Source organism: Lynx canadensis, chromosome X (assembly GCF_007474595.2).
Source record: "Lynx canadensis isolate LIC74 chromosome X, mLynCan4.pri.v2, whole genome shotgun sequence".
Classification (NCBI taxonomy): Eukaryota; Metazoa; Chordata; class Mammalia; order Carnivora; family Felidae; genus Lynx; species Lynx canadensis.
In genome coordinates, this window is record NC_044321.2 from 94,382,810 (window position 1) to 94,407,055 (window position 24,246).

General features: G+C 40.7%; 1 protein-coding gene across 1 annotated transcript in view; it reads left to right on the plus strand.

Annotated features, from left to right (window-relative positions):
* Positions 1-9,735, plus strand: part of WDR44 (WD repeat domain 44) — a 79,903-nt gene extending 70,168 nt beyond the window's left edge. The window contains exons 15-20 of the mRNA XM_030304953.2: positions 2,727-2,918; positions 3,101-3,202; positions 3,423-3,538; positions 4,396-4,523; positions 5,533-5,667; positions 8,602-9,735. Coding sequence (XP_030160813.1) covers positions 2,727-2,918; positions 3,101-3,202; positions 3,423-3,538; positions 4,396-4,523; positions 5,533-5,667; positions 8,602-8,696 — 768 coding nt within the window. The 3' untranslated portion in view covers positions 8,697-9,735. The remainder of the gene's footprint in view (positions 1-2,726; positions 2,919-3,100; positions 3,203-3,422; positions 3,539-4,395; positions 4,524-5,532; positions 5,668-8,601) is intronic.
* The last annotated feature ends 14,511 nt before the right edge of the window (positions 9,736-24,246 follow it).

Sequence of the window (24,246 nt, forward strand, 5' to 3'; positions counted from 1 at the left end):
TCCTCAGTATAATTTCCCTCCCTGGGCAGGTTTATGATATGGAGACAGTAATAATTTTGAACCCTTAGAAGACTTTGGTTAAGACCTTTGGCAAATTAAAAATATTTCATCTGTGTTGATACCTTATCCGTTTTGACCATCAAGCTTTTTGAGGCTTCTTTCAGAATAACACCCCCATCCTGTCATCCAAGGGTGCAACAAAAGAATGGCTTTATTCCTGTCCACAACTGTGAGCAAAGTCCTTCCCTCACCTCTATTTTAACTATAATGTGTCAGGATGGAAAGAGAGAGGTATTGGGTGGTGATGGTTATCTATGTAGTACTTTTTATTAAGGTTCCTCTCTAGCCAGTAGTTTTTCTATTCTTTTATTTGGTTTCTATTTTGGAAACTAAAAAGCCCTAATTCTAAAAATCTACAGATCTGAAGGATTTTTAAGAGGGGCTAAGGGAAGGATGGTGTGGTGTTGACATTTTCTTAGGAAACGTGACTCTCTTATGTAATGTTACCTGGAAGGAGGGTAGCAGAATTACAAAAGAAATAGTAAAATGAAGATAACACATGCACACACATGCACACACACACATGTACACACACACGCGCACACACATATATATGCATGTATGTAAATAAAATTCTGAATTATAAGACCAAGATGAAGTATTTTTACTTGTTCTGCTCTTCTACTGGTAGACATTGAGCAGAGCCTACTCTACCATAGCCATAAAGGTGTCCAATCTGCGTAGATTGTTCTTGACAGGCCCTGGGGTGGGTAAAAATAATAGCCTTGAGCAGAGAAGGGAATGTTTCTTGTTTTGGCATCCCAATTATTTTACTCTTAATTCTTATGTTATCAAAAATTAGACCAGTTTAGTTTAGTGGTAGGCCTGGTTTAGTTTAGAGCAGGGTTTCTCACCCTCGGCACTGTTGACATTCTGGGCTGGATAATTCTTTGTTGTAGAGGGAAGAAAGTCCTGTGCATCTCAGAATGTTTAACCTCTACCCAGTAGATGCCAGTAGCCCCCCACCCCCAAGTTGTGACAGTCAGAAATGTCTCCAGACATTGCTTGTTGTCCCCTGTGGAGCCAAAGTGCCCCCTGTTGAGAACCCCTGCTTTGAGACTGAGAATTTGAATACTGAAGTGATTTCCTACTGACACCCTGTCAAAGTTCCCACATAAATAACTGGTTCTGTGGGCTAACCGGCATTACTCTTCTATCCAAGTATTTACATGTATCCCAGAGGGAGGAGGAGGATGTGAACAAACGTATCATTACAGGATAGTTTTTACCCAGGCCTGCTCCTTGAAGTCCCTACCTGACTCCCTCCCAACCACACCCCCCCCACCAGGAAAGTCCCTGGTTAAATAAATTGGAGAACACTACATACTTAATCCCTCCTTTGGAGACTGAGAACGCATGTTAACTGAGAATCCTCTTTAACTTTCTGGAACCCAGAATGTCTCAAACTTACTTGAACCATTCTCCTACACAATATACACTCTAAACACATTATCCATTAACATCCATACCTTGAGAAAAGCAGTTTGAGGATATGATAAAGCAATTAGAAAGTCCTATTTCCAAAGTGAATACTGAAGTTTCTAATTGGTTTTTTTTTTTTTAATTTTTTAATGTCTATTCATTTTGACAGAGAGAGTGAGACAGAGTGTGAGCAGGGGAAGGGCAGAGAGAGAGGGAGACACAGAATCCGAAGCAGGCTCCAGGCTCTGAGCTGGCAGCACAGAGCCCGATGTGGGGCTCCAACTCACGAACCGCGAGATCACGACCCGAGCTGAAGTTGGACGCTTAACCGACTGAGCCACCCAGGCGCCCCTCTAATTGTTATTCTTAGTGAATAAAATAATGTTTGCTTGAGGGCGCCTGGCTGTCTCAGTCGGTGGACTGTATGACTTTTTTTTTTTTTTTTTAATTTTAGAGAAAAAGCAGGGGGGGGGGGGGAGAGATAGAAGCAGGTTCCATGCTGAGCCCAATCCCACAATCCTAGGATCATGACCTGAGCTGATATCAAGAGTTGGATGCTCAACCGAGCCCTCTTTTTTTTTTTAAGTTTATTTATTTTGAGAGAGAGAGCATGCCTGAGCAGGGGAGAGGCAGAGAGACAGAGAGGGAGAGAATCCCAAGCAGGCTCCACACCGTCAGCGCAGAACCCATTGCAGGGCCCGAACCCACAAACTGTGAGATCGTGACCTGAGCCGAAATCAAGAGTCAGACGCTCAACCAAATGAGCCACCTGGGTGCCCCTCAACCAACCGAGCCCTCTTGATCTCCTCAGGGTTTGAATTCAGGCTCTACGTTGAGTGAGATTACTTAAAAATCTTAAAAATCTTAAAAAAATAATAATAATAATGCTTGAAGAATAATATTTTTTCAATGGGATCTACATTTTTTTTAATAATTTTTTTTAATGTTTATTTATTTTTGAGAGAGAGACAGCACAAGCAGGGGAGGGGCAGAGAGAGAGGGGGGACAGAAGGTCCAAAGCAGGCTCTGTGCAGGCAATGGAGAGCCCAACGCGAGGCTTGAACTTAGGAGCCATGAGATCATGACCTGAGACGAAGTCAGACACTCAACCGACTGAGTCACCCAGGCGCCTCAGGATCTACATATTTTCAACATTATTTCCTAATAGGCTTTATGTTTTGATTCACTAATGAATTTTTCTTGATCTGGTAAAACGAAAGCTTTTTCTTTTGCCACATTTTTAGGATGACAGGTATTTTCTGAGTGGGTCATTGGATGGAAAGCTCCGCCTTTGGAACATACCTGACAAAAAAGTGGCTTTGTGGAATGAAGTAGACGGTCAAACAAAATTGATCACAGCTGCGAATTTCTGTCAGAATGGCAAATACGCAGTAATTGGGACATATGATGGCAGATGTATTTTCTATGATACCGAGGTAAATGATTATCTTGTATAAATTACATAATGGAATACTTAGTGGTTTTATATAAACTTGGTGTATCCTCTCTGGGCTTTATAAATTGGGGCAAATAATACCGTGTCTGTCTACAAGTTGGATCAGATGATCTTTGAGGTTTCTTCTTATTCTCATGTTTTAAATTTGTGATTTCTTTTTAGCATTTGAAATACCACACACAAATACATGTCCGATCTACCAGAGGACGCAACAAAGTTGGAAGAAAAATTACTGGCATTGAACCTTTACCCGGAGAAAATAAGGTAATAAGTATTCAAAACCATCTCTCTTCACACTATATATAGACTCCTGAAAACTCTTACTACCTTGGCTTAAGAATATATTTTCTCTCATGTGAAATACAGCATTTTGTAGTTGTGAGGTATATTCTCACTATATATGTGTACGTAATACCGTTTTTGGTTATACCTTAACGTAGATTAAAAGATGATATTTTTAACTTTTTCTTTAATTTATTTTTAGATACTGGTAACCTCAAATGACTCCAGAATCAGACTATATGATCTTAGAGATTTGTCACTGTCCATGAAGTATAAGGGTTATGTCAACAGTAGCAGCCAGATCAAAGCAAGTTTCAGGTAAATCGGCAATGAAAAATTCCCAAAAGAGATAGACTATTTCTCCCCTGCTCCCATATTTTCTTTGATCTGTGCCTTATGTTTAGTTTCTTCGCACTTTTACAACTGCTGTCTCTTGTTATTATCATTCAGTACTTACCTTATCCACCTGTTTAGTAGATACAGTTAGAATTGCCCCTATTCTGCTGTCAAAGAAACCCAGACTCAGAAAATTAAGTAACTGGTCTAAAGTCACTGGTTAGTGGCAGCGCTAGGATTAGAAGACTCCCAGCTCTGGAATTTGTGCATCTGTACTTTATTATGTAAGCTTTTTAAGAGGAAGTTTATCTGCCACCCACCCATGGTCTTTATCCTTTTAGGTACTGAAGCTAATAAAGCATTTTAACACCCTAAAGTACAGTATCCTGTATTTACGCCTTTGCATGACAGTATTATTTGAACTCTTAATTTGGGGTCTGGAGACTCTCCTGGAAGAACTGCCTCTTCTTCCTTACAGCCCTCTTTCTTTCAGCCCTTTTCTTCACGGTTCTCCTTTCTTCTTGAATTACCCAGTAATTACCGGGAAATGTAACTGGTAAAGCATTCTCCTCTCTTTCCTGTCTCACGTGGGCGTTTCTCCCAGTGTGGGTTAGCTAGCAGCACAGTTACCTAGAGCTTTAACGAAAATCCTCACGCCTCTGGCCTCTGTGTCAAACCTGCACGTTCGGATCCTCTGGAGTGAGACTAGGAGTCTATATTTCAACAAGCTCTCTCAGGTGTTTGCTTAGGTGTTTTCAAGGAAGAAGCACTCATAGAGGGAAACTTAAAAAAAAAAAAAAATTCAAACTGAGGTTTTTTTCTTTCTTTCCCAAATCTAGCCATGATTTTAGTTACCTTGTCAGTGGCTCAGAAGATAAGTATGTTTATATCTGGAGTACTTACCATGACCTCAGCAAGTTTACTTCAGTCAGGAGAGACCGTAATGACTTTTGGGAAGGTATTAAAGGTAAGTAAATGCCTACTTTTGTGTGACTTCTTAAGCGAATAAAGTTCAAGTGGAGGTGTACTATGAGTAAATTTGTGTAGGCCTTGTTTCAGAGACAGTTTGGCAGTTATAACCGCTTTTGCTTTGTATTCGGCTTTGTTTGATTTCTCCATACCAAGGAAGAACCTATACTTGTCTAAAATTTGGGAGGTCATGGAATCTCAGAATTTGTACAGGCATACCTCATTTTTTTGTGCTTCGCCAATACTGCGTTTTTTACAAATTGGGAGGTTTTTTTCAACAGCATTTGCTCACTTTGTGTCTCTCTGTCACATTGTGGTCATTCTTGTAATATTTCAAACTTTTGTTATATTTGCTATGGTGAACTGATGAGTGATTATGACTCACTGAAAGCTCAGATAATGGTTACTACTTTTTAGCATTAAGTATTTTTTAATTAAGGTATGTACAGTGTTTTTGTAAACCTAATTCTGTTGTATGTTAATAGACTAAGTACATGTAGACATATTTTTTTATATGCACTGGGAAGCCAAAAAAAATCATTTGACTTGCTTTATTGTGATATTTGCTTTATTACAATCGTCTGGAACAAAACCTGCAATATCTCTGAGGTACACTTGTATGAGGTATTTTTTTTTTTAGAATATCCTTTTGTTTTGTTTTTTCAGTGTTTGAGAGAGAGAGAGAGCACGCACGCACAAGCGGGGAGAGGCGGGGGGGGGGGGGGGGGGGAAGAGAGAGAGAATGAATCCCAAGTAGGCTCCACACTGTCTGTGCAGAGTCTGACGCAGGGCTTGATCCCTTGAACTGTGGGATCATGACCTGATCTGAAATCAAGAGTCAGCTGCTTAGCCGACTGAGCCACCCAGGTACCCCTACTTTTGGGATATTTTATTTTAAAGGATATTAACATAAACATACACTATTATATTTTTTGCATATGACACTTTTTGTCTTGATGTTTAGAATCAAATTTATGAGTTAATCTGAAGTAAATTTTTTTCCCCAGCACATAATGCAGTTGTTACGTCGGCCATCTTTGCTCCAAACCCAAGTTTGATGTTGTCTTTGGATGTGCAATCTGAAAAGTCAGAAGGGAACGAAAAAGGTGAAGACGCCGAAGTTTTGGATACCATGCCCTCTGGTAGGTACTCCTATTTTGTTTGTCCTACATTTTCTCTAGCCAGCACTCAGTAGTCTCATTGACCTACATCGGGTATTATGAGGTTTTCATGAGTACAAAGAATACTTCTTATTTACAACGTGATGGTTGTATCCCTTTGTGACTATTTCAGTAACCTATTGCTTGCAAGTTTTACTTCATTTAAATTTATCTGGGAATTAAAAATGAAAATTTTGAAAGTTCGTAATTTTTTTACGGGCAGTTGTTTCCCTTGGAGAAATGCTAACAAGGCATACAAATACAAAATTTCTTTATTATCTGCCTCTTCTAGTAGACTGTCCTCTCTGAGAACAGAGACTTGTTATGTCCTGTGTATTGTTGGACTGCCGGGGCCTAGCACAGCGTTTGCCTGCTTCTACTTGGTCCTAATAAGCATGTGTTGAACAAATGAATTAAACCAAAATGAAAGCAGTGCTTTTTCTACTTGCCACAAATTTATAGCTTTGTAACTTCTCAGATACATAGCTATTTACAAGCCTTTGCTTTCCTGCGATTTGCAGCATACGCCTAGAGAAATGAGGAGTAATTCCAGTTATATAAAATGATCAGATTAGGAAGTGAAAAGAAACCATCAACAAGTAGTATTCGGTGCCAATTATATAAAAATGGTCCCTGCTAGTCCTTAAGTGTATGGTGAGACCGTTTAAATTTGGACTAGTTGTTAACAAATCTGTATTATTAAGACGAGTTCCAGAATAGTTTATTAAATCCCTTTGTTGTTCTATGGCCTACAACTAGGCCTTTTAGAGACTTTTGCAGACACAACAGAAGATACAGTGCACAAACGGGGCTTCTTAAAGTATTTGAATACTTCAGAGTTCTCAAGTATTTTTACTTCATTTAATCTCAGGTCGTTTCCCTTGTGGTGTCACTGCACGGTGCACTGCACAGAATACAGTATTTCTTCTGTCTGTAAGAGCAGGGATCAACTTCAGCCTAGTACTCCCTTCAGTCACAAGATTTAAAAAGACACCAAGTCAGGATTACCTTTACTAAACCGCCTGTTTGAAAATATTTTTTTTCTTTTTCTTTTGTCTTTTTTTTTTTTTTCTCTGAATCAGATCTGGCATTCTCTTTTAAGGCATTTGGGGTTTTTTCTTCTTTTTTTTTCTCTCCCAGTAATACCTTTTTATAGAAACTCTATACAACTCCTGTATACATTTCACTGAAATCTCTGGCTTTTTTTTTTTTTTAATGTTTATTTGTTGAGAGAGGGCAGGATAGGAGCAGAGAGAGAGAATCCCAAGCAGGCTCTGCACTGTCAGCGCAGAGCCTGATACGGGGCTCAAACTCCTGAACCGTGAGATCATGACCTGAGCCCACATCAAGAGTCCCGACACTTAACTGACTGAGCAACTACCCAGGCACCCCGAAAAAGTTTTTAAAAAAACTTTTCAAAACTGCACCATATTGGGGCACCCGGGTGGCCCAGTTGGTTTAAGTGTCCTACTCTTGATCTCAGCTCAGGTCTTGACCTCAGGTTCATGAGTTCAAGCCGTGCATTGGGCTCTGTGGGAGCATGAAGCCAACTTTAAAAAAAAAAAAACAAAAAAAAAAAACTGCACCATATTAACAAGGTTCAGTTAACTCACTGGGTCCTTTCTAAAAAGGCACAACTTTTAATGTGTCGTACTCAGATTTTGTTTGCCGTTCTGTACCTATTGAGGTAAAATCTAAGAATAAACCCTGAAACTCGTGGTATAAAATCATAAAATATATCTGATTGCCCTCTCTATTTCTGACATAGTTGGCAATTTACACTTCATTTTTCCTCATGTAGAAAATAGTGACAATACCTAGTTTATAAGGTTGTAATAAAAACTAAAAAGAACGTATAATATATAAAGTGTCTAGCAAAATGCCTGGTGCGTAGACCAGTCATCTTCATTATTGTCATATCTTATAAAGCATTTATCTGTACATGACGAATTATTTTTTCTCTAGCCTTTCTCATGTCTCATATCTCAAGTCCTTTGCTGCTGCTACTGCCGCATGGGACAACTTTGAGATACGCCAAAGGGTGGTAAGGAATGTTCACAGGCTTAGGATGTGTTTTTAGCAAATCTAAATGAAGCCATTTGGTCTTAACTCGTTCTGTGCACAACTTTCCAATTAAAGTTTAGATTATTTTCTTCCTTATTAATCAATACTTCATAAATCTACGGTTTTTGCCTATGCATAGTAGAGTGGAGAATTTTGTTTGTTAAATGCTTTTTACGGCAAATAAGAGGTAAGCGTTTTGCCATTCAGCATAGCTACCTAGCTCTCCAGTACAAACCATAGAGGCAAAAAGTCTCTGTCAGCATTCCCAGAGCGATCGTATGTACTTCATTTCATGGCAATTTCAGTATGTCTGCCCGACAGTGAACCTCACTGTCAACCTCATTAGAGACCCCTGTTAGCAACACACTTACCCAGCTGATCCCATGCTGCCAGCGTTCCATTTCTGGGGCTGAATCACACACTAGCCTCTTGCCCTGAAGTGAAGCATGGGGCAGTTTCGAAGCCTCTGCTGCCTGGCAGTAAATCCAGGCACCCAGCCCCTAGCGACTCTAATCCCCCAGCCAGGGAAAGACCAGCTAAGATATGGTAAGGGGAAGTGAGCCTCACAGAGGAGGAGAGGTACAGGAGAGTGAAAGGACTACAGGAGCGAGCTAGAAAAGAAAGACCATGGGGCTCCTGGCTGGCCTAGTCAATAGAGCGTGTGACTCTTGATCCTTGGGGTTGTGAGTTCGAGCCCCATGTTGGGTGAAGAGATTACTTAAAATCTTGAAATAAAAAAAAAAAAGACAAAACGTGGGGAAAAGGTGTGGGATCATGAGCGTGTGACACTTATAATGGCAGGCTCTATATTCCTTTAAAATCAACTAAAAACTTTTTTTTTATGCTTTTAAGGTATTCTGAAGACAGATAATACAGAAGTTCTTCTTTCTGCTGACTTCACTGGAGCTATCAAAGTGTTTATTAACAAAAGGAAAAATGTATCTTAATTTGAAATGACATTTAAAATAAACATATCAGTAAGTTTCTATATGTATCAGAACTGAAAAAAAATGTACTGTTTCAGGCTAACATTTTTTTTTTAATTTTTATTGGAAGTTGTTCAAATATAATATATTTTTTGAGAGGCAGTGTTAATGAGCTCTAAACCCTGGACTGATAGATTAGAAAGAAATGTGGCTAGAATAACATTGCCAAACATTAGGCTTTATGTTTCGTTATATTTGTGTTTTTGTTATATAATTGTGAACATGCACAGGTTTCTGCATGAAAATATATTAATATATTAATCACATGTGTGTGCCTTTTGGTTACATGCACTAAATCTAACAGAGTTAAATTATTTCAGTGGCCCTTTTGGCCCCTTACAGGGAGGGGGGGAGTCTTGTTTCTAGCTTAAACAATTTCTTTTGCACAGAATTTCATTTTTCAGAGAAGTGGTATTGACTGAGTTACTGTTTTGAAAATGTTATACAGGTTTTCAATAGGTCAACAACCATGTGTAAATGGTTTTTATAAATTTCTCAATTTGGAGACAAGATTTTTTTTGTGGTCTAAATTGTGGACTTAGGGTTCTTTTCTTTGTATGTATATATACATAATTTTTCTTTCTCTTTTTTTCTTTTTTTTTCTTTTTGCCTTTTTCTTTGTTCTTTTTTTTTCTTTGTTCTTTTTTTTTTTTGCCACACTGGAGCACAATGTTTCTATGTAAAGGATTCTTTTCATTCTTTATCCATGAGCACCAGGCTTTGCTCACTTAAAAAAATTAAGCCGCATTAAGGAGTGAGTCTTCTTTTTTACAATAATGTAAAAATGAACTGTTTACATTTTTTTAAAGCATTGTAGTTTTAAAAATTAAGCTGTTCTGTTTTGTGTTGTTGAATTTGAAAGCCTTTGTAAATATTGATATAATGTACCAATGAAATAACATCTGGGGCAATGGAACCCTGATCATGTTGTTGATGGTTAGCATATGTTTCTGAAAATTAAATATGTATATTAAAAGTTGGTCGCCAAACACTTGTTAAATATGTGACTTTATTTTCTGATGACTTTGGTAAAGTGAGCAATGTAAGAAAAACAAGGTCTTGTTTTATGCTTTGATTTTTAGCAAGCAGAAGGTCAGATTTTAGACCCCGTTATAATGCATTGGCTACATACCTTTAAGAAACATAATAGTTTTTTTTCTATTTCTGAATAAGAGTTCATCTGAACATCTATGTGTTCTTTATTGCATTTGTTTTCGGTATCTACGTGAGAAGCCAGGGAGCCATGATCCTATCCTTATCAATGAGCATGGTCTTGGAGTGTTCTGGATATTCTAGTTTGCCTTGGTTTCCACTCCCCCCGCCCCCCGTGCTGCTTTCCTCCTCTTTCCGGAGTTATTCTCTCCTCCCTCCCGGCCCTCTCTGCTCACTCTTCTGTACTCTGCCTGAAACATGGAGCTGTTATCCCACTGGCTTGCTAACCAGTCAGTGTCTTTAGTCTCCAGATCTAGGTGGCAGTAGGACGGTCTAGTGTTTCAAAGAGCTTGATGTCTTCAACTCTTCAAGGCAGCTTGGTTTTCACTGACTTCTGCCTGAGGACTTGTAGTCCACTGTGGTGCTAATCGTTAAAACTGCAGATGATTGGGATGTTGCCGTATGAATACTTCCTGGTAGGTTTTATGTGGTTTCTGAAGCAAAAAGGCAAAAAATAGTTGGGATGCAAGTTTGAGAGAGTAACACTGACATAGCTCAGTTTAGTTTTTAGAATGTTTGCTATCACTACATAAATACACTGCAGGTTTACAAATCACAAAGTGAATTTGAAAACAGAATCAAGATGTATACAAAGAGGGGTGCCTGGGAGGCTCAGTTGGCTAAGCATCCGACTCTTGGTTTTGGCTAAGGTCATAATCTCACTGTTTTTGAGTTCGAGCCCTGCATCGGGCTTTGGTTTGGCAGCACAAATCCTTTGTCTTCCTCTCTCTCTGCCCCTCCCCACTTGCTCTCTCTGTCTCTGTCTGAAAAATAAATAAAAATTAATTTTTTTTTTGTTTAGGGCGCCTGGGTGGCTCAGTCTGTTGAGCATCTGACTTAAGTTCAGGTCACCATCTCGCAGTTCGTGAGTTCGAGCCCCGTGTTGGGCTCTGGGCTGACAGCTCAGAATGTGGAGGCTGCTTTGAATTCTGTCTCCCTCTCTCTGCCCCTCCCCAGCTCGTGCGTGCTCACGCGCGCGCTCTCTCTCAAATAGATAAATAAATAGATAGATAAATAAATATTAAAAAATTTTTTGTTTAAAGAACAAGATGTATACAAAGAAAAACTGAATGATATTTTTCCCTAAAATGAGGATTAGAAACTCACTGTAATAAGTGGTGTGGTATAAGAAAGAGCACAGATTCTTTTAAAAAAAATTTTTTTTAAGGTTTATTTTTGAGAGAGAGAGACAGACAGGGCACAAGTGGGGAAAGGGCAGAGAGAGAGGGGGAGACACAGAATCCAAAGCAGGCTCCAGGCTCTAAGCTGTCAGCACTGAATGCGACATGCGGCTCAAACTCATGAACTGCCAGATCATGACCTGAGCCAAAGTCAGATGGAAAGAGCACAGATTCTAGACTCAGATAAACTTAGATTTGGTTTCCTCTATTAGTACATTCCTTGAGTAAGTTATTTATCCTGTATTAATTTCTACTTATCTGTACTATGAGAACACTTAACTGAAATTGTAAGATTTGCTGAGAAATCATGTGTGTGTAAAGCTTGGTGTCTAGCCAGTAGATGTAGTCAACAAATGTATATTTCTCACTGTCTTTCCCAAATCCCTGGGTGCCCTCTGGACCCTCCTTGGCCCAAAAACAGCATATAGAAACGCTTTCTAAACATTGAGAGTTCACGGATGCATAGCATTTGAGAGATTGACATAAGGTACCAACATTCTTTGTTTCGCCAAGTTGACATTTTTTAAAGCCATCTACCATCACCTCTTCAGAAAAGAGAACATTTTAATACTAAGAAAAAAGTTAAGTACAGTCTTCTTGGAGCAGTGAACAATCTTTTAAAGTGAATAAACCTAGCTTCTGAAGAAAGCAACCATATTCCCTTATTTTCCCATTTCTCCTGTGAAAATTTCATCATGGCCTTGATGTGGCAGAATGAGAACATCTGTGCTAGACAAACAAGTTTAAAAGCACATTTTATCAAAAGCTCTTTGAAAGTCATATTGAGCTTTTTTCTCTCTCTCTTGTTTACCTTAATTGGGATTCCAGTATGAATGACAACATAATTTAGCATACCACTTTCTCCGATCTTCAAGTTATACGGCTGGGCAGTGACTTTTTATTCTTTGAAATGCATGTTTAACATTAATATATTGTCCCTCAAATTCCAATTTCAGTTGTATGATTTTGAGAATCAGAGACCAGATATCCCCACTTGTGAAAAAGAATCAAATCATCAGAATTTTATTAGTTTTTATTTATTTATTTATTTTGAGAGGGAGAGAGTGCGAGCGGGCAAGCAGGCAAGAGGGAAAGGGAGACGGAATCCCAAGCAGGCTCTGCACTGTCAGCGCCGAGCCCCACCCGGGTCTCAAACCCATGAACCCGTGAGATCATAACCTGAGCCGAAATCAAGTGTCAGACGCTTAACCAACTGAGCCACCCAGGTGCCGCAATCGGAATATTTTTAAATAATTACTATGGGGATTCAAGGTAAAGACATGTTTGGGATTTAATGTTTCCATAACTTGTCAAAAGAAAAACATGCCCAGTTTCGCCGGTTTCTAGCTCTCTGACTTACTAATTCATTAAGCAGATGTTTACTGAGCACCTACTGTATGCAGAGCACTGCTGGGACTAGAGAAGAATAAGGCAGCATTCCTGTGCCAGAAGAGCTCACGATCTGGTGGAGAAGATGCCCACAGAAACAAGTAAGAGGCTTGGAAGTGTCTTGTGCCTGTGGCCCTAGAAATGCCCCTTCTCATCCTAACCCCTGTCTGTTCTCCCCCTCCTAGTAACTCGTGGCAGCCAGTTGATGTCAGGCCAATCTTTGTTCACCTGATATTACGAGCAGCGAGGAGAATATGGGTAAATATTACGAGCAACGAGGAGAATATGGGTAACAGAGTTTAAAAGTAAGCCATAGGTGAGGCAGAGAAGTGGAGTACCTCCATGGCATCATTTTTCCTGGCCTCTAGTCCTCTCCTCCCAGCCTAAAATCTTTGTCTGTTATTTCCCAAGACATCTTCACTGTCTTCTGCTTTGAGCTAACTCCTGCTTAATAGCTCCCCTCTCCTCAACTGCTCTCCTGTTCCCTTCAGTTCTGAAGCCTTGCCTGTTTTGTTTTGTTTTGTTCCATTTTGTTGTCCAGATTTGAGTCATCTATGCTCCTGGGGAACCCAGGCTCCCCTTGTTAACCACAGCCACTTTTCTGCTATAGATTCATGCATATGAAATACATTCAGATTGACACAGCAGGGCCAGTGGGAAGAGGGGTCGAGAGGGGTAGGAGTGTGGACATGAAGGGAGAGATATATTGCAAAGTCCCAAACAAATCAAATGCCATCATGCGGTGGGTGGTCCAAGCAGATAGAGTTTGCTCATACCTCCAGCTACCCTGCGTTATATTTTTTTAAGTTTGTTTATTTATTTTGAGAGACAGCATGAACAGGGAAGGGGCAGAGTGAGAGAGGGAGAGAAAGAGACTCCCAGGCAGGCTCTACTCTTGTCAGTGCAGAACCCAATGTGGGGCTTGAACCCACAAACTGTGAGATCATGACCCGAGCTGAAGTCAGACGCTTAACTGACTGAGCCACCCAGGTGCCTTTACACTATTTTAAATAAAATTTTTATTGTGGAATAACTTTAAAGTATAGTCTGCTCATCTTGGAGAAGTGAACAATCTATTAAAGTGAATAAACCTAGCTTCTGAAAAAAAAATAACCATATTCCCTTCTTTTCCAATTTCTCCTGTGAAAATTTCATCATGGCCTTGATGTGGCAGGATGAGAACATCTGTGCTAGACAAACAATTAGATTTACAAAAAAAGTTGCAAGGAAAATAGAGAATCCCCATGTACTCTTTTCTCAGCTTCCCCTAACGTTAACGTCTTCCATTAATTACCATGGCGCGTTAGTCAAAGCTAAGAAACCGATCCTAGTACATTACTGTGAAGTCCAGACTATTCAACCTGCACAGTTTTTCCACTAGTGTCCTTTTTCAGTTCTAAGATCCAATCTAGAATATCATAGTGCATTTAGGCACATTATGCTTTCTTCATTTAAATAAACGTTTAACTTTAGAACAGTTTTAGATTTTGAGAAAAAGTTTGCAAAGAGTTCTCAAGTATCTCCTGCACCACTTTGTCAATTGCCAACGTCTTACATTACTGTGGTGCATTTTTTGCGTTAAAAAACCAACATTGGTACAATACTGTTAACTCTATGCTTTATTCAGATTTCACTAGTTTTTAACCTCATGTTCTTTTTCTGTTCTGGGATCTCATCCAGGATATGATATTACATGTCTTTGTCAGGTCTTCTTACGCTCCTCTTGGCTATTACGGTTTTTCAGATTCTTCATGCCTTTGATTACCTCAACAGTTCTGAGAAGTACTGGTCAAGTATTTTGTTGAATGTCCGTGGGTTTGGGTTTGTCCGATATTTTTCTCCTGATTCGACTCGGTGTATGGACTTCCGGGGAGGAAGATCACAGAGGTAAATTGCTATTTTCATTACATCACTTTAAGGGATACATACTATCAGCCTGACTTACCAGCTGGCTGAGGTAGTGTTTGGCAGGTTTCTCCACTATCAACTTAATTTTTTTTCTTTCTATAAATCTACTCTTTGGAAATGAATCCCTAAGCACAGGCCAAACTCTAAGGGTGGGGAGGAGTTAAAGCCCACCTCCTTGAGGGGCAAGTAGCTATACCACTTACGGGGCACTGCTGTGGGTGAGAGGTAGGTCTCTTCTCCCTCAATTTATTTAGTACCCAACCCTTTATTTATGTTAGCGTGAGCTTGTGGGTATTTAAGCTTTGAGTTGCAAACCAGTACTGTATATTATTTTGCTGTTCCACTTCTTCCAGCCTTAGCAATTAAGAATTCTTTCAAGGTGGCTTCTGTGTCCCATTGATATCTCATCCTTTTTTTTTTTCTTTTTTTTTTTTTTTGAGCACTTTCTGTTACTCCAAGATGCTCTGGGCTCATCTTGTATACTTCTCAAGGAGCACTCATTCCTTTTATTGGAGAGGGATATTAGAAACCAAGATCTGGGTGGTAGGTTTGCTCAGTGCCACGAGGTGTCATTTGTCTTAGGCTTTCTCAGCTGGCAGAGCAAAGAAATAAATGTATGTGTACTAATAACTGTATATACAAATAACTAGAAATATTTCTGTGTAACCGTCAATATTTGATTAAATATGAATTCTTATTGATGTCTCTGACTCATCCATTAATACATGCATCATTCTAGTTTTCTCTTCTTGCTTACCAATAATCTTCTCCAACCGTGAGGAACCTGGTTCCCACCATTTACTCTCCATTTACTTATTCAATCCCAGCATAACACATTCTACAGTTTGAGAATTGCTAGCCCATAGCCCCATGAGAAACAACTTTACCAACTGGAAGTACAGTTTTTACATATAGTTCTTTATCTTTGGTGTCGTAATTACTGGTCACAACACTGTTTTCGAAAGTTACTTAGGTCAGTGCCTTTTTTCCCCCACCCCCAGTATCTTTTTTTTTTTTTTTTAAGTTTATTTATTTTTGAGAAAGAGAGAGGGGGGAGACACAGAATCTGAAGAAGGCCCCAGGCTCCGAGCTGTCAGCACGGAGCCCAACACAGGGCTGGGACTCGGGAACGGCGAGATCATGACCTGAGCCGAAGTCGGACGCTTCAACAACAGCCACCCAGGCGCCCCCAGTATCTTTGAAATATTAGAGTAAATTATCTGTCCCTCTAATAAAATCTATCGGGGTTTGTTGATGTACATAGCCATCCTTATTTAGTAAGTGAGCAGTGGCATTTTCCTGTGGACCACTTCCTGGCTTGCTTTCAGATGCTTAGCATTTTCTAAAGCAGTTTTACAGTTCCATCCTGTTACTGCACTGGGGTTTCTCACTCATTCGGCAGACAAGAATGATAATTCCGTTAAGGCTATCTTTACATGATTAAAGGGGTCATCTTCAGATTTTCTTACCTCAATCCCAAACCATTTATGGAGAGAGAGGGGATATATATATGTATATTTGTATATATGTAATTTTTGTGTAAAGAATACATTTATATAAAGAATGTCAGCTTAAAGTAGAAACCCACTTCTCTAATTCAACATGCAAGCAGGTATTGATTATACCTTGTATATATGTAAGCAGTATTCTGAGTTATCAAAGAGCAAACATTTGGCAGTATATACTTTAGTGTCATCTTGAAGAATTAGTAATTCATTAGAAGATAGGAAAGCCTTTCTTTCAAAGAAAGTCCTTTCTAAGTTATGAATGCCTTCATTCTCTCTTGATGAAAAGACATGGAAGTGTAGCCATTGTAATGGACACTTTAAAAATTGAGTATATTGTTTGTTGGGATTCTTGCTGTGCATCTTCATAGAGGCCAGCCTGACAGCCTGTAATTCAGTTGCAAAGGACTCTGCCTGCATTCATTTGCTAGGTCTGTCCTAACACACATTTGTTAAACAACACAGATTTGTTTTCTCACAGTTCTAGAGGCTAGAAGTCCAAAGTCAAGATGTTGGCAGGTTTGTTTTCTTCTGAGGCCTCTCTCCTTGGTTTGCAGATGGCCGCCCTCATGCTGCCTCTTCACACGGTCATCTCTCTGCGCACATGTGTCCCTGTCGTCTCTCTTTATGTCCTAATCTCCACTTCTTAAAAGGACCCCAGTAAAATTGGATTAAGCCTCACCTTAAGGCCTCACTTTAACTTAATCACCTCTTTATTTATTTGTTTATTTTTGAGAGAGAGAGACAATCCCAAGCAGGCTCCACACTCAGCCTCAGCACAGAGCATGGGGCTCGATCTTAACAACCATGAGATCGTGACGTGAGCTGAAATCAAGAGTTGACTCTTAACTGAGTCACCCGAGTGCCCCCTCATCACTTCTTTAAAGGCCCTATCTCCAGATAGAGTCACATTCTAAGGTATTGGGGATTAGGGCTTCAACATACAGATTTGGGGGCCACATAATTCAGTCCATAACACTGCCCTAACAACAGCCATTTTATTTAAAATGAATCTAGGGGTGCCTGGGTGGCTCAGTAGGTTAGGTGTCCAACTTCAGCCTAGGTCATGATCTTGCGGTTCGTGAGTTCGAGCCTTGCATCAGGCTCTGTGCTGACAGCTTGGAGCCTGGAGCCTGCTTCAGATTCTGTGTCTCCCTCTCTCTCTGCCCCTCCCCTGCTCATGCTCTGTCTCTCTCTGTCTCTAAAAAATAAATGTAAAGAAAAAAATTTTTTAAATGCATCTAAAAATGATAAAACTGTAGTAACAAGACGAAACACAGGGAAATTAGAACTACTACAGCCCTTGCCTGTTTTTTCAGGCCCTGTGTTTATGTAAAAAAATTTTTTAATGTTTTTTTTTGTTTGTTTGTTTTTTTCAGAGAGAGAGAAAGAGCCAGAGTGTGATCAGGGAAGGGGCAGAGAGAGAGGGAGACGCAGAATCGGAAGCAGGCTCCAGGCTCTGAGCTGTCAGCACAGAGCCCGACATGGGGCTCGAACTCGCGGACAATAAGATCATGACCTGAGCTGAAGTCGAATGCTTAACTGACTGAGCCACCCAGGTGCCCCCAGGCCCTGTGTTTAGAGTTATACATGAAATCCATCTAAAACAGTCTCAAATATGAAGCAAATTGACAGCGTCGAATAGAATATCAGGGCTTATGTGTTTATATGTATACATATATATACATATATATGTATATATATATACATGCACACACAGTTGGCCCTTGAATAACATGGGAACACAAGTTTGAACTGAGCATGTCCACTTATAAGTAGATTTTTCTTCTTTAAAGGTTTTTTTCTTTTTTTTTTTTAAGTAATCTGTACAGGGGTGCCTGGGTGGCTCAGTCGGTTGAGCGTCCGACTTTGGCTCGGGTCATGATCTAGTAGTTTGTGGGTTCGAGTCCCATGTCGGGCTCTGTGCTGACAGCTCAGAGCCTGGAGCCTGCTTCGGATTCTGTGTCTCCTCCTCTCTCTGACCCTCCCATGCTCATGCTTTGTCTCTCTCTGTCTCTCAATAATAAACGTTAAGAAAAAATTTTTTTAAGTAATCTCTACACACAAAGTGGGGCTCGAACTCACAACCCTGAGATCAAGAGTCACATGTTCTACCAAGCAAGCCAGCCAGGCACCCATATAAGCAGACTTTTTGTTTTGTTTTGTTTTGGTAAATATAATATAGTATGATAAATGTATGTTCCTTATGACTTTCTTAACATTTTCTTTTTTGTAGCTTACTTCATTGAGAGAATACAGTATATAATACGTGTCACATAGAAAATATGTGTTATGAATGCCTTTTTGTTTGTTGTTTTAGAGAGAGTGTGCATGTGTGAGCTGGGGGGAGGGACAGAGAGAGAGAGAGAGAGAGAGAGAGAGAGAGGGAGAGAGAGAATCTCAAGCAGGTTAGGTTCCATGCCCAGCGTGGAGCCCAGTGTGGAGCTGGATCTCACAACCCTGGGATCATGACCTGAGCTGAAATCAAGAATTGGATGCTCAACCGACTAGGCCACCCAGGTGCCCCTAGAAAATATGTGTTAATTAACTATTTATGTTATCAGTAAGGCTTCCAGCCAATAGTAACCTATTAGTAGTTAATTGTTAGGGAGTCAAAAGTTGCAAGTGGATCTTTGACCACATGGGGGTTTGGCACCCCTAATCCCTACATTGTTCAAGTGTCAACTGTGTGTGTGTATGGTGTTTACGCATATACAGATACTAAAATAAATGTCTAAAATCTAAAGTCATTCCTTCTCATGCACTTGTAAACATTTTTATTGGTATATAATTCACATACCATAAAACCCACTTAGTGTACAATTCAATAGTCTTGGGTGTGTAATCATCACCACCAAGTTTAGAATATTTTCATCACGCCCAGAAGAAATCCTGTACCCATACCCATCGCTCCCCACTTCCCAGTTCCATTCACCCAGCCCCAGCCCCACTAATCTAGTTCTGTCTCCATGGATTTGCTTATTCTAGACATATCATATAAGTGGAATCCTAAAATGTGTGTTCTTTTGTCTCTGGCTCTTTTCACTTAATATTTTCATCCATATCTTATCTTATTTCAGTACTCCGTTCCATTTCTAAACAATATTCCATTTACATTTAGTTTACGCATCAGTTGATGGACATTCCCATCTTTGGCTACTATGAGTAGTAATGTGTTGAACATTTGTGTACAGCTTTTTGTGTGGACATTTGTTTTCAGTTCTCTTGGGTATATACCTAGGAATAGAATTGCTAGGTCATATGGTACTCTTTTTAATTTTTGAGGAACTGCCATTCTTCAATGGCTGCATCAGTTTGCATTTCTACTAGCAGTGTGTATGGGTTCCAATTTCTCCACATCCTCAACACTGGTTATTGTCCATTTTTTTAATTACAGCCATTCTACTGGGTGTGAAGTCCATTGTCATTGTGGTTTTGATCTGCATTTCTCTAGTGACTAATCATGTTGAGCATCTTTTCATGTGCTTGCTCAGCATTTGTAGATTTTTGGGAAAATGTCTATTCAAATCATTTGCCCATTTTTATTATTATTTTTTTAACGTATATTTATTTATCTTGAGAGAGAGAAACCACAAGTGGGGGAGGGGCAGAGAGAGGGAGAGAGAATCCCAAGCAGGCTCCCTGCTCAGTGTGCAGCCGGACACGGGGCTCAATCCCACAACCAAGTTATCATGACCTGAGCTAAAATCAAGAGTCGATTTCTTAACCGACTGAGCCACCCAGACGGCTCTGTCCATTTTTAAATTGAATTATTTTTCTTTTTGTTATTGACTCGTAAGAGTACTTTATATATTCTGGATACAAATCCCTTATCAGATATACGATTTGCAAATATTTTCTCCAATTCTAGCAAACTACTGTCTAATTCAACTGGAGATTTATTCCTCCGTTTTCTTATAAAAGTCTTACGGTTTTTTACCTCTTACATTTAGGTCTCTGATCCACTTTCACTTAATTTTTATGTATGTTAGAAGGAAAGAGTCCAATTTGATTCTCGGGTATGTGGATATCCACTTGTGGCATCATTTCCCGAAAAGATTCTTTCCCCATTGAATTGCTTTGACATCCTTTGCGAAAGTCACTTGACTTCCCAGTACCGAACTGTCATAATTCCTGCACCTGTGTAATAACTTTTGCAATTGGGAACCATGAGACCTCCATCTTTGTTTCTCCCTTTCCAAGTTCTTTTAGCTCTTCTGGGTCACTTGCATTTCCATATAAATTTGAGGGTCAGCTTGGTGATTTCTGCAGAAACTTTTGGTATCTCATGGGAAAAGTAATCCTAATTTCTCTGACGAAACATATTTTTGATGTATTTCTGAAGGGCTCATCGGAACTTCAAAAGTCTGTGTGAACCCAGTTTGAAGCAGCTGGTTGAGGCTAAAACAACACAGGAAAATTTCAAAGCAAATAATTTTCAGATAATCACCTGGGTTGCCTTCAACCATTTATAATATATACACTTTGGATCTTGGAAACTCATGAAAGAGTTACAATTATGACTTCAATCATTTTGCTGCATAGTTTCTGAGTTCCTACTATACCAGGTAATGTAAAGGATAGAAAGATAATAAGGCATCAAAAGTCCCAGCCAGAACACCCTTCATTAATACAAAGCTTTCCCACTATTAGAATTGTTAATAAAGCTTCTTCAGATTAACGCAAGGGCATAAACAGCGTGAAGATCTGTCACACATTTACTCAACTTTCAGTTTTGTGGGAAACCTAAATCTTAGGAGGATTTGGTAAAAATCTATAGAGAAGCCATGACTTAAGGATTATTTACATGCAGGGGCGCCTGGGTGGCTCAGTCAGTTAAGTGTCTGAATTTGGCTCAGGTCATGATCTCACGGGTTCGGGAGTTCAAGCCCCAGCCTGCTTCTGATCCTGTCCCCTTCTCTCTCTGCCCCTCCCCCACTCATTCTCTCTCGGTCACTGGCTCTCTCTCTTGCGCTCTTTCTCTCTCTCTCAAAGTAAATAAACTTTTTTTAAAAAGTTTAAAAATAAATTCCAAAAAAAAAAAAAGGTTTATTTACATGCAAACAATTACCCTCAGGGCAGCAGCACCTGTGGGAGCAGAGTTGGGGTCTATATGCTGATTGCTGGCTGGGACTAGCAGCCAGGCTTAGACGTTAGAGAGGGTTCAGCTGCTGGCATACCAGATCTGTAAGCTGACACAAATTTATAAGAAATCCCTTTTAGGGGCGCCTGGGTGGCGCAGTCGGTTGAGCGTCCGACTTCAGCCGGGTCGCGATCTCGCGCTCCGGGAGTTCGAGCCCCGCGTCGGGCTCCGGGCTGACGGCTCGGAGCCTGGAGCCCGTTTCCGGTGCTGTGTCTCCCTCTCTCTCTGCCCCTCGCCCGTTCATGCTCTGTCTCTCTCTCTCTCTCTCTCTGTCAAAAATAAATAAACATTAAAAAAAATTAAAAAAAAAAAAAAAGAGTCGTATACTCTCCTGACTGAGCCAGCCAGGCACCCCTACCTATCTTTTTAAAAAACGTTGGGGGCGCCTGGGTGGCTCAGTCCGTTAAGCGGCCGACTTCAGCCAGGTCACGATCTCGCGGTCCGGGAGTTCGAGCCCCGCGTCGGGCTCTGGGCTGACGGCTCGGAGCCTGGAGCCCGTTTCCGGTTCTGTGTCTCCCTCTCTCTCTGCCCCTCCCCCGTTCATGCTCTGTCTCTCTCTGGCCCACAAAATAAATAAACGTGGAAAAAAAAAAAATTTTAAGAAATCCCTTTTAACTTAAAATTTTATTTATTTTACTGTAATACTTGCTCAAGGCAGAAAACCTGACCTATTCCAAAGAGTATAAATAATCCCCCGTAATCCCGTAATTCAGAGATAACCAGTACTAACATTTTGGTGTATTTAACTTGATGCATATATATCTTTTAGAGCTTATACAGTTATACACTAATTTGAATAATATTCATGCTACATATAGGCAGTTTCCATTTTTTCTGGTGTACAAATGTTCCGTCATACGAACACAGGCTAAGCAATCTATCCAACATCCAGGATTTACCTGTATTTTATCACTGTGGGTAACAATGGGAGATACGGAGGTAAATATCTTTGTCAGAATTTCTAATTATTGACTTAAGATGGCAGATTTTTTAAATGAAAACATAAAACATGAACTCTTAAGGATAAGCAGTATCATAGATGACAACGATCTTCTGCACAGAAATTGGGAGCCCCAGTTTATAGTCCTGGTTCTGGTAGCTTTGTAACTTCAGGACAGTTAGATAATTCTCTGAGAACAGGGGAAGCAAACCATGAGTCTCTCTCTCTCTCTCTCTCTCTCTCTCTCTCTCTCTCTTTTTAACGTTTATCTGTTTTTGAGAGAGAGCGTGAGTGGGGGAGGGGCAGAGAGCAAGGGGGACAGAGGATCTGAAGTGGACTCTGCCCTGATGGCAGGGAGCCTGATGCGGGGCTCAAACTCACAACCGCGAGATCATGACCTGAGCCAAAGTCGGACACTCAACCGACTGAGCCACCCAGGGGCCCCAAACCATGAGACTCTTAAGGAGAGAGAACAAACTGAGGGTTGATGGAGAGAAGTAGGCAGGGGGATGGGCTAGATGGGTGATAGAGGAGGGCACTTATGATGAGCACTGGGTGTTGTATCTGAGTCTCCTGAAACCACTTTACACCATATCTTCACTAAACTAGAAGTTGAATAAAAATTTGGGAAACGGGCGCCTGGGTGGCTCAGTCGGTTGAGCGTCCGACTTCAGCTCAGGTCACGATCTCACGGTCCGTCGGGCTCTGGGCTGATGGCTCAGAGCCTGGAGCCTGCTTCCGATTCTATGCCTCCTTCTCTCTCTGCCCCTCCCCCATTCATGCTCTGTCTCTCTCTGTCTCAAAAATCAATAAACATTAAAAAAAATTTTTTAAAAATTTGGGAAACAAATAAAAATGCAATAATTCTCTGAGAGCCTAATAAAATGAGGTACTTAAATTTTTTTTCAGCTTTATTCATTTATTTTGAGAGATACAGAGCACAAGTGGGGGAGGGGTAGAGAGGGGAGAGCAGAGAGGAATCCCAAGCAGGCTCCGTGCTGCCAGCACAGAGCCCGACTCGGGCCTTGAACTCACATAGCAGCCAGATCGTGACCTGAGCCAAAACCAAGAGTCAGACGCTTAACCGACCGAGCCACCCAGGTGCCCCTAAAATGAGGTATTTAGATTATTAAGATTCCTTCTAACTCTAATGGTCCATGTACTTGTCCACATTCCATCCATCAGAGGCATTGTAGCTAAGGATTTACCCACCTTCATTTATTTACTCCTCAGATACTATGGAGGACTTGTGCCATGCAAGGCACTCACAGCCTTGTGAGTCACAGCCACGTGAACAGTCTGTTGAAGTCACCCCTGGGAGCTCGTTTCCCAAGATGGGATTCCTGGCAACAGAACTGACTGATGGGAGAAGTTGGGTAGGTAACAGAATCGGCTCACCTCTCCCCACATGTCTAGGAGGTCAGCCACCGCATCCAGGGATATCACTCCCCCCGCCTTTGTTATACTTCCATAGCCTCGTCTGTCTGGGTCTTAAGGTGTTTCACCCTGGGAAGGACTAACTAGTTTAGTTGAGCAAAAAGAAAAATAGGGCGCTGGGAAAACGTTGGAAGATACCAAGAAGGAAGAAAGGGAAGCAGATGTGGGAGCTGGGAATGGCAACTAGGAATCCCATCGGGGCCAAAGCCCATCACCTGTCTCATCCAGCTGCCAGGACAGGTCCGGCTTTGTGCTGTTAATGCCTTTTTTTTTTTTTTTTTTTTGAGTATAGTTGACACAGTATTACATTAGTTTCAGGTGTACAACACAGTGATTTGACAAGTTTGTACCTTATGCTCTGTTCACGAGTGTAGCTACCATCTGTCCCGTTACATCGCTATTACAGTATCACTGACTGTCTTCCCTGTGCTGTGCCTTTTATTCCCGTGATTTATTCATTCCATAACTGGAAACGTGTATCTCCTGCTCGCTTTCCCCCTTTTGCCCCCCCCCCCGCCCCCCGTCTGGCAACCATCAGTTTGCTCTCTGTATGTATAGGTCTGGCTCTGCTTCTGGTTTGTGTATCCACTGGTTTTTGTTCTTAGTGTCTTGATGTTCATGCTGACGTTATAACTTCTGACCGGGGGCACCAAAATGGCACAATCGGTGACCGAGTTCTACCCCTAGGATTTCTAATTAGAACTGACGATGCTCCAAATCAGAAGCATTTTCCCTAATGTTTTTTCCCCAAACACAAAGGCTTAGATTTTCACCATCCCTAGTTGGGGGTGGGGGG